Source organism: Oncorhynchus mykiss, chromosome 12 (assembly GCF_057628025.1).
Source record: "Oncorhynchus mykiss isolate SJ-2025 chromosome 12, ASM5762802v1, whole genome shotgun sequence".
NCBI classification, from domain to species: domain Eukaryota; kingdom Metazoa; phylum Chordata; class Actinopteri; order Salmoniformes; family Salmonidae; genus Oncorhynchus; species Oncorhynchus mykiss.
In genome coordinates, this window is record NC_143033.1 from 50,777,490 (window position 1) to 50,788,732 (window position 11,243).

General features: G+C 41.7%; 2 protein-coding genes across 3 annotated transcripts in view; one reads left to right on the forward strand and one right to left on the reverse strand.

Moving 5' to 3' along the window:
* Positions 1-2,187, reverse strand: part of LOC110537725 (protein Jade-1) — a 144,446-nt gene extending 142,259 nt beyond the window's left edge. For both annotated transcript variants that reach the window (XM_090192729.1, XM_036937730.2), the window contains exon 1: positions 737-2,187. In XM_090192729.1, coding sequence (XP_090048855.1) covers positions 737-829 — 93 coding nt within the window. In that variant the 5' untranslated portion in view covers positions 830-2,187. The remainder of the gene's footprint in view (positions 1-736) is intronic.
* Positions 2,188-8,763: 6,576 nt separating this feature from the next.
* Positions 8,764-9,774, forward strand: LOC110537726 (XRN2 binding domain-containing protein 1). Its single transcript, XM_021624061.3, has 3 exons — positions 8,764-9,067; positions 9,211-9,313; positions 9,492-9,774. Exons 1-3 carry the CDS (start codon positions 8,856-8,858, stop codon positions 9,498-9,500), a joined length of 324 nt encoding a protein of 107 aa, XP_021479736.1. The 5' UTR covers positions 8,764-8,855; the 3' UTR covers positions 9,501-9,774.
* Positions 9,775-11,243: the final 1,469 nt, after the last annotated feature.

Here is an 11,243-nt window from a genome sequence, read left to right on the forward strand (position 1 = left end):
AGGGAGAGGAGAGTTAACAAGCTTGTTCTAATTCTTAGATAGGTGCGTGCTTAGCCTTCCGAAATACACACTCCACTTCTTGGGAACGCAATTGGCATTCACGTGCGATTTCAAACCCACAAGCGAGCGACACTGGATGGCGACAGTAACTTTAGACAAATCCAGTTTTATAGCGCAATCGTTATTACCAAAAATTCTGCTCATTTGATATTTTCAACGGGCAGATAATATCCGATCACTCGTCATTAGCCCAGCATGTGCATTTTCAGCGCCATATGTTGGCGAGACGCGGTCCCTCGCGTCACACACACTTGCACGACTCATGCATAAGTTGTCAATAATTGCTTCGAATTCAACAAAATAATTAATTAGCCATTTGTTTCACTGAAGCATGTTACGCAAGAGCACCTCAGGAAAATCCCGCTACCGTAATTATTTCATAACAGCGGTGAACATAGCTATGACCGCCCGCCTGTAAATAATACTCGCTGCGTAGTTGGCGTTGCTAACATTGCTTGTGAACTGGGACCTGACATTTTCATATTTTCGAAAATAAGAAGTTGCAGTTGAACGTTCTTCTCGTTAACTATTTGTGTGGCTATCACAACCATCTGACCCACATGCACTAACGTTACACATTTCACTACCAGCTCTGGAAGTGTGCTTTTTCCCCCCTGTGCTAACGTTACATGCTACTACTGTACTTCTTGGGGGAAGAAACCAAAATCGAACCTACCTTTTTACCTTGATTGCAGTCAGCTTCCGATGGCGAAAACGTCCTCGACTCTGGACGATGAGAAATCACGAAATCATTTGAAGTTAACCACATGTAGTGACAGTGAATTTCACGGTGGTCAAATTCCAGTGCAACTACCCTAGCTAGTTAGCTAGTTAACGTTAGCCCACCGACTATCCACGTTGGTGACAGGACGTGCCTGCGAGGCTGTGGTGACAGCACGTCGATCAGATGCTCTCCCAAGAGAGTCCAAATAAAAAGTAGCAATTTACTAATTTAATCCATTATAAAGTCTATCCGGCAGCATAACATTATTACACAAAACTGCGATGGCCGCCTTCGCAGTTATCAGCTAAATACAGTTAAATGTAGCTAACTGTTAGCTACCTTTAGCAGACTTTTGGAGTATCATCCGTAAATCCAAATTGTCTAACGGCTTGCAAGATAGCCTCGAGCTGCAGCCAGCAAGTCAGTTCTAATGTAAGCTAAAGCTATGCCGGGTATAGCAAGGTAAGCTAACAAATCTAATTTTCAAAGCCATGTCGCATTTGAAAATAGTCCAATGTGATATATCCCCCAGGTCCCGATTTGTCACGTGAGTGTGTTTTCAGATCCAGTAGGGGAGAAGAAAAAATATATATATGTGCTTCATTTTCATGGAATGAAATGTTGCAAGCTAGTTTCGAGACGTTCTGCCGGAAAAACCCAGTCGCCTGCCCATTCGTTTCCCCTCTTGCCCGCTCATGTTCTCCCTCTTGTGCGAGGGTTCTGCAACCTCACAACAAAAATAAGCTCCTACTTTAAACTCTTTTGGCGCCATATTAATGACGTACTTTACATTTTGCCGTTACTGAAAGCCGATTCAAATGTCTTTACGATGGGTTCATTTCGCCAAAAACCTGACATGGAAATCAAATGGAATTATATTCTTCACCTATCACTCGTTTGAAAGTGAACGCCACCGTTTAGTGTAAGCGGTTTGTTAAATCGGGTAATATCTGCTCAATAATTGGGCATTTACCGAGAAAAAAAATGGGCTATTCATATTTCCTTTCGTAATAAGAAAGACATTGAAGAAACGTGGAAATAACGTTAGGCTTACTTTCAAACGTTTTTCATAGCCTATTTCAATCCACGCCAAGCCATGCTGTTAGTTCACACAGACAAGTGATATCAATTCCACAGCATTTGCTACTTTCTATTAGGAGTGATCTGTATTTTGCCGGATCTCCACCAGTCTAGGTTGAAGATTAAAAAAAGGGACATTGTACAATTCCCATGCAGAAGCGTTCGAAAATAAACAAAATCATTGGACCTGGGCCGGAGCGAAATTGAATAGAAGTGAATACCATTACAGAAAGTTCGACATCAAACGCTCTGCATGGAATTATTGGATTGTCTTAACCTTAGTATATTTTCCGGTGAGGGTTACTGTGTATCTGGTAGTAATCGCACGCACCTTCATGTAAATGCGCGTGGCCACCCAGCCAATGATGCATGGCAGTATTTTTTTTCTATATCAATGATTGTTGTTGTGTTTCTGACATCATATATTTGCACCCTTGGCACGCATTTCTAAAAAAAAAATATATATATATATATATATATATATATACAAGCGGGGCAGGCTTTTCTTTACCCATCTCACATAACCGCGGGAAGTGAGGGTGCACCCTCTGAAAAAATCTGAGGGGGAAAAAAACAGGTATTTTGGAAATAAATATTTTTTTCACATAAGTAGTGCCCTGGGCATTTAATTGTTCTGTATTAGTGTACCAATACCCCCCCCCCCCTCCCCCAAGTGAAATGATAGACACACTAGCTTTTTCTGGCACAGATTCAAAATTGCTGTAGCAGCCTGCCCCGCACCACAGGTGGATTAAGTCCCTTGAGAAAACACACAATGCCACTCCATGGGTATTTGATTGTACTGACCGTTAATTTACTGTCTGCTGGACTCATCGTTTATTTAGCAGAAAATTCATCCATGCTGCAACATATATCATGTCTGTCCCAAATGCCAATCTATTCCCTATATACACTTTAAAGGGAATATGGTGCCAAATGGGACGCAACCCTCCTCTCATTAGAAGGGCCTGTGTAAGTGTACGTTGTGGTTCTCTTTCATTCAAGGTACTGTATGTCCTTTCGGTTTGATTGTGGCATCCAATAGGCTTTTGATTAGGCCAGGCCAGGGCATCCAAATGTCAGCTACCTACATCAATGCCACTGTATCTTATGATTGATAATATTACAACAAACTGCTTGTCGGGACTGGAGAATTGGTGCCATTTCTGATAGTTCAGAGGTTATTCTAGTGCAGCCTGACAAACCTGGGAGACTGTCAGACTGAAACACCTGCAGAAAGAAAGACAGATCCTCAAATTTGTTTCATTATGGTCTAGACTCCTAGAATTATCTAGGCCATCCGTTGATTTTTTACATTACAGCCCTTTCATGCTTTAAATCCCTATAGAGATCATCAGCACAGCAGTATTGTATAATGATATAGTACAGCCTTTAAAAATAACAGTGATTTAAAAGGGTACAATGTTTTAAACCGAGGTATGAAGATGTAATCATTGTCTCCTGAGTCAGAAACCGATGATTGAGATCTACTATCTCCATCTGTATTCAAGTCATCATGTGTTTTCCTTTACTTCTCTCATACTTGTCCCATTTGTGAGGCAGTGACCTTCTCAGGTTGCGTCCCAAATGGCTCCCTATTCCCTTATATGCTGCACTACTTTTGACCAGGGCCCATGTGATATTGGAGTGGGGGTACTTCTTCCTTGGCTCATTCCCAGCATGCTGCTGAAAAGGCTACCTGTTGTCTCCATGTCTCCCAATTACAGTTTTCTCTTGACTAAGCATACATTAGATGACTCATCAAAAATATGTGTTGCCAAGCCTCTTGGAACAGTGTATTATTTCAGCATCATTGTGTATTTTATGCTGAGTGAAGAGGTGTGCTATGTGGCTATAAACAGAATGGGGATCAAATGGGTTGTAACCTGCCCATATTTAACATAATCAAGATTGCAGATATTTTTGATGGAGATTGAGATAGGAATGTGTGCACCTCATTGTATTTTAACCACTGGGATTCCCCCTTCTAATGAGTGCACACACACCTACAAGCAGAAGTGGCAGAGGAGCGCTTTACGATCGGATGCTGAGCAGTTGCCATACCAGGTGGTGACGCAACCTGTCAGGATGGTGCAGCTGTAGAACTTTTTGAGGATCTGGGGACCAATACCAAATCCCATACTAAGTCTCCTGAGGGGGAAAAGGCATTGTCATGGCCACTTCATGACTTTCTTGATGTGTTTGGACCACGATAGTTTGTTGGTGATGTGGACACCAAGGGATTTGAAACTCTCGACCCGCTCCACTACGGCCCCGTTGATGTGAATGGGGGCGTGTTTGGCCCTCCTTTTCCTTTAGTCCACGATCATCTCCTTTGTCTTGCTCACATTGAGGGAGAGGTTGTTGTCATGGCACCACACTGCCAGGTCTCTGACCTCCTCCCTATAGGTTGTCTCATCGTTGTCAGTGATCATGGTGTTGGAGTCGTGCTTGGCCACGCAGTCATGGGTGAACAGTGAGTACAGGAGGGGACTAAGAACGCACCCCTGAGGGGCCCCAGTGTTGAGGATCAACGTAGCAGATGTGTTGTTGCCTACCCTTGTCATCTGAGGGCGGCCTGTCAGGAAGTCCAGGATCCAGTTGAAGAGGGAGGTGTTTAGTCCCAGGGTCCTTAGCTTCGAGATGAGCTTTCTTGGCACTATGGTGTTGAACGCTGAGCTCTAGTCAATGAACAGCATTCTCACATAGGTTCCTTTTGTCCAGGTGGGAAAGGGCAGTGTGATTGAGATTGCGTCATCTGTGGATCTGTTGGGGTGGAATGCGAATTGGAGTAGGTCTAGCGTTTCCAGGATGATGGTGTTGATATGAGCCATGACCAGCCTTTCAAATCACTTCATGGCTACCGATGTGAGTGCTACGGGGAGGTAGACATTTAGGCAGGTTACCTTCACTTTCTTGGGCATAAGGACTTTGGTGGTCCTCTTGAAATATGTATGTATTACAGACTCAGTCAGGGAGAGGTTGAAAATGTCAAAGAAGACACTTGCCAGTTGGTCCCCGCATGCTCTGAGTACACGTCCTGGTAATCCGTCTGCCCCTGCGGCCTTGTGAATGTTGACCTGTTTAAACGTCTTGTTCCCGTCGGCTACGGAGAGCGTGATCACGGAGAATAACCAAAAATGACCAATTAATATAAAATATTTGACACTGTGAAGGGGAGACTTCTCGAGATGTCAAGTGAAGTGACACCCTCCTCATAACAATTGAAGGGGAAGACCTACCTACATGTTCTATTACACTTTTGCCTTCATCCCCTGTCTTGTTTCATTCATACCTGTCAGGATGCTGTCCCAACCTGTTCATATAGACAGAGTGAGGTAGGGTGGTCTCCCTCAGAACTGACGGAATTGTAAAGTATTTCTTTCTGATCTAGTTCCTGGCATGTCTGTAAGGGGGGCCCTGATCACATGAAGAGGCAGCCAAGGATGTGTCAGTATGTTCTTGGATGGTTTCCATTCAACCCTGCCTTTGAAAAAAAAGGCCTTTATTTATTTTGGCCTGTAGCCTGGTAGTAAACCTGTAACCTGAGTTTGGGGTTGGGAAGATATCATTTATTTTTGATATGTCACAATGTTCATTTATAAAGGCTTTCTTTCTCTAAGGTCAAGTGACAAAATAGAATATAGGTTCTTACTGTATCTGATGTTTTTTTGGCAAATGGGTAAAGGAGTGATGTAAGAGTGATACTGTATATAGGTCACAGACTCGCAGTCCAAACAAAATGCTTTAGGTGGCATAGATTGTCATACCAGGTACACCCCCCTACATATTTATTTGGTCAGTTAAACTAAAACTTTTAATTGTGCTCTACTCCAGCATTTTGGATTTTAGATCAATTATTGTATGAGGCGACAGTACAGAATTTCAGCCTTTTATTTTAGGGTATATCCGTACATATCTGTTTTACTGTTTAGAAATTAAAGCACTTAATGTATCTAGTCCCCCCCCCCCCCCCCCCCATTTGAAGGTGCCATAAGTATTTGGACAAACTCATTTTTTAGTGTATTAAAGTAGACAAATGTTTTGTATGTTGTCCTATATTCCAACTCTCTTAGAAAAAAGGTGCTTTCTAGAACCTAAAAGGGTTCTTCGGCTGTCCCCATAGGATAAAACCTTTGAAGAACCTTTTTGAGTTCGTCGACTGACCCCATAGAAGAACCCATTTTGGTTCTAGGTAGAACTCTTTTACACAGAGGGTTCTACATGGAACCCAAAAGAGTTCTACCTAGAACCAAAATGGGTTCTTCTATGGGGTCAGTCGACCAAACTTTTGGAACCCTTTTTTCTAAAACTGCATTTCAGTTTGTTTTGGTTGTGTTTCAGATTATGTTGTGCCAAATAGAAATGGTCAAAAATCTATTGTGTCATTTTGGAGTCAGTGTTACTGTAAATAAGAATATAATTAATGTTTCTGAACACTTCTACATTAATGTGGATGCTACCATGATTATGGGTATATTTGTACACAGAGTCGGGTGTCAATATAATGATTTCCCCCAAAAATCATCCAGTAATCAATAGTAGTGCAGACATTTGGAAAATGTTGTTCTCTGTTCGGTCACAGGATGGCGCTGTAATAAATACTGGTACCACAGAGTTTCTAAACCCAGAGGCGCAACATCGCGAAACTTCCGGGGACGCTTGCGAAACAGACCAAACGGGGTTTGGCGTTCGAGAAGTCAATGAGAGAAGTGACAAATTCTTCCTTAGTTGTTAATTTCCTCGAAATCTAAAGGCACAACCTAGTTTCGAGCCAATGTATTAACTATTTAAATATATTATTACTTCAACCTCGTAAAAGTGACAAAGTGACACGTTTTCATTTTCGTAAAAAACTACTTTATATCGAAGGAGTGCCTTTGATTTGACAGTTTGCACATGCGCAGTTTGGTGCGAGACGACCGTTCTACGCATGAGTTTTGCTATCCAACGTCGCCATGACATCGCCAACAAGTATGGTCAAGGATTTCTATTATCACGAGAAGTGGGCTTTTTGCTGTTGTTCTTCTGTGGGTCAGTTTGAGGTTGTGATGAGTCTCACCCGATTTGAGAAGTTTGATGTGTCTCTTCGGAACATGGCACCCCTCGAGGGTAATATCTGGCGTTTCGTGGGAAGTCGTTGTTGCAGAGATTAAAAATATTCCTGGAGTGATTGACGCTCATCGGATGAATCGTGTGTTGAACGAATAAAAAGTGAAGAGCCTATCTGTTCTTTTGTGTTTTTATATGGAGTCTCTCAAGTGCAAACTACAGAGTCAGAGCATTTATTCCATGACCAATGCAGTGTTGATCATTGTAAAGCTTTTGGAAATGTTTCAAGTGTTTGCAGAAGGGAGAAGCCGAGATGTTCAACCAGTGGAAAAGATCATAGCATGTGTTTTAAAAGTGATGAAAATGTGACATGTTGCAATTATGGTGGGAACCATGAAGCCATGTCTTTGGGAATGTTAAAAGGGATGAAGGGTCGAATGGTGCTCCTGAAGAGTCAAATTGTGGTGTATAGGCCTTCAGTGACTCGTCAGGAGCACCATTCGAACCTTCATCCCTTTTAACAGGGGTTGCCATTCAACACAGGACCCAGATATGTTAAAGGTTAAGAAGGTGGTCTTTATAGCTATGGTGATGAATGGCACTGTCAATGTGGGGAATGGATATAATTATGGATGTGGCGGAACGGCTCCTGGGACTGTTGACTTCTCAGTGGAGGAGTTGCATGGAGGATAAAGGTAAAATAAATAAAAAATTGTCACAAACCGTACCACCCTCTCAGGTCATGGAGCCTGAGAAGGGAGATATGGAGATTTGAAGGAAGGAAAAAGTGGGAGGTTTTGGTTTTATCAATGTGTTTTTTTGATAGTTTTATTTTGGGTGGATTAAGTTAGTTTTCCCTATCACGTATGGGTTTTATTTGTACCTTGTTTTTTTCAACCCCGTCCAGTTGGTGGCGGTAATACACGTTTTGGGGTTGTAATCTGCCATAAAACCCATAGAAGAAGGGCATTTCTATTGGAGACTGAGTTTTAGCCGATCTTCAAGCAGGCTTTGACGTGCTGGGTCGTGCTGTATAAACACAACTTTTCACCTCATAAATGTTTTATATGGAATAATGGGTCGATATTCGATAGAAACAAGATGTTATTTTACCGTAACTGGTTCTCGAAAAACATTATCCTTGTCAGCCAATTAGATAGAATTAGTGGGAATCTATTTACACTTAGATAATTTATGGAAAGATACAACTTTAAGGTTTCAAGCAAGGAAAATGACACGAATAAAAGCTATACCTAGTGGGATAAAATATTTATTCTATAAATGCTATATTTAGTTAGGCTTCATCATTTGATGTGAACTGGAGCCATGCTTGGCTCACTCTTGGCTCTCCTTTAAGATTATCCATAGACTCTACCCATGTAATAGCTTGATTTCTAAATATATACCTGATGTTACAAGTGAATTAATCTATTGAACACATATTGTGTATTTGTTTACATAGTGATGTGTTCTGGACTGATGTAAAAAAATATATCTTGGCAACAAAATGCATTCCAATGGCCAATTTTGAAAGTTTGACATATTAGTTCACTACACTGATTCCACAATTGAACTCCAGTATGTCATACATGTATTTATTTTAGTAGGAAACATTCTTATACACAAACCAACATTTATGAAAAAAAAGGCCTTTTAAAAGAATAAAAAATCTGATTTGGAAAACTATTTAGAATCATAAAAAAATAAAACGTCTAAACAAATTATTCGCTACATGTCTATATTATTTCTCTGTGTAATCCCTCTGGCTGTTCTGGTTTTTGTGTTTTGCATGTTACTGTTTAATAATAATAAATAATAAAAACAAGTCTTAGCTGATCTTCATACTGTACTGTCTTTGCTGGGACTTTCGCATGAGCTTCCTGCCTTCCGCTCTGCAAGACGCAATTTTGTAGTACGGAAGCGTGCGTTACTTGTCGACATGGCCGAGGTGGAAATCGAGGAATTCATTGATCAAAACAGGCATTTGGCCACGCTTGTAGATACATATCGTGGCATCTCAGAGAGTGAAAAACACTGGAAGGCCAGGAGGGAATTCCTATTCAGAAATATAAACGACTTTGAGGACCCACACATTGACCAGCTGCTAGCATTGTCCATGGTATGGGCCAACAACGTGTTTCTTGGCTGTCGGTGAGTAAACAATAATACACTTAATGTGCATTGACTACCGGTACTTGAAATGTTATTTAGCTAAAATGCCTTCTAGCATAGCATCATGTAACTAATGTATGGCATGCAATGTAACTAACTTTTGTTTCTGCATGCTCTCTCAGATACAGTCCAGACCTCCTGGAGAAAATGAAGGAAATGGCTGAAGGAATTGTGGTGGAGGATGCCCCTATTTTCAAAACCAGAGATGAGATCATGAACAAACAGGTAAATTCTATTTCATCCCAAAATAATTCCTCATCTTTTTGTCATGTCTTAGACTAGTCCTTCCAACATATCACTTCCTCCTATCCGCTTCATTCAGGTCAGTGATCGCAGACACAGAGGCAAGGTAACACTGTTAGGACACACCACAATAACTATTCTCTCTCTCCCTCTCCTTCAGAAACGATGATTGGAGGACCTGGTCTGTTATGGATGGATTACCTTACTGTCCAACTTTCCTTTTACCAGATGCATAGGATTGTTTTCTTAACATGCAAGCTTATTGTTTTTTAATTGGGTATTACAACAAATGTAACATGAGCAATAACTTCTGAAACATTTTATACATTAAAATAATTGTAGTTGATTGGCCTGCTTCAATATCTAATGTACTTGACAATGGCCATTATCTGAATACCATGGCTGAGAACATGTTGCAAGAATAAACATTGTAAGGCCAGAAATATGCCATGTGATGATTTACGGGAGGGGTACAGAAAAGGGCTTTCCACGTGGTCTTCACACATTCCTCAGTTCTCCCTAATTATCCCAGAGTGAACTATCCTTGATTCCATGCCTTGCCTCCTTCTCAGAACCTCAGATCTTCTGCTCCAATGTGCTTTCTGAAGTCTATGCTGGTATATGGCCCTGGTGCTTGCCCACTGAGCAGTAAGGGGAACACTGCCCCCTGTCTGCCAGGGATGATCCAGACCAGTCTACTCTACTACTAAAATATAAACGCAACATGTAAAGTGTTGGTCCCATGTTTCATGAGCTGAAATAGAAAATCCCAGAAATGTCCCATACGCACAAACAGCTTATTTCTCTCAAACTTGTTTCCATCGCTGTTAGTGAGCATTTCTCCTTTGCCAAGGTAATCCATCCACCTGACAGGTGTGTCATCAAGAAGCTGATTAAACAGCACAATCATTATATAGGTGCGTCTTGTGCAGGGGACAATAAAAGGTCACTCTAAAATGTGAAGTTGTCACACAATGCCACAGATGTCTCAAGTTTTGAGGGAGCGTGCAAATTGACATGCTGACTGCAGGAATGTCCACCAGAGCTATTACCTGAGAGTTGAATGTTAATTTCTCTACCATAAGCTGCCTCCAATGTCGTTTTAGATCACTTGGCAGTACGTCCAACCAGCCTCACAACCGCAGACCACGTGTAACCACGCCAGCCCAGGACCTTCATATCCAGCTTCTTCACCTGCAGGATCGTCTGAGACTAGCCACCTGGACAGCTGATGAAACTGGGTTTGCACAAAATATTTCTGCACAAACTGTCAGAAACCGTCTCAGGGAAGCACATCTGGGTGCTCATCGTCCTTACCAGGGTCTTGACCTGACTGCCGTTTGGTGTCGTAACCGACTTCAGTGGGCAAATGCTCACCTTCGATGACCACTGGCACACTGGAGAAGTGTGCTCTTCACGGATGAATCCCGGTTTCAACTGATACGGGCAGATGGCCGACAGCATGTATGGCGTTGTGTAGTCGAAGCGGGTGGCCGATGTCAACGTTGTGAAAAGAGTGCCCCATGGTGACAGTGGGGTTATGGTATGTGCAGACATAAGCTACGGACAACAAACACAATTGCATTTTATTGATGGCAATTTGAATGCACAGAAATACCGTGACGAGATCCTGAGGCCCATTTTTAAGCTATCTGATCAACATCTGTATTCCCAGTCATGTGAAATCCATAGATTAGGGCCTAATGAATTAATTTCATTGACTGATTTCCTCATATGAACTAACTCAGTAAGATCTTGGGAAATTGTTGCGTTTTGTGTTTATTTTTGTTCAGTATAGTTGTGCAATACATTTTATAGATAAAAGGATAAGTAGGGTATCGTTTAAATGTGTGCATGCTTTTCTCCTTTGAGAAAACCGCTCATTCAGAGGGGTGGACAGATCTCAAAATTC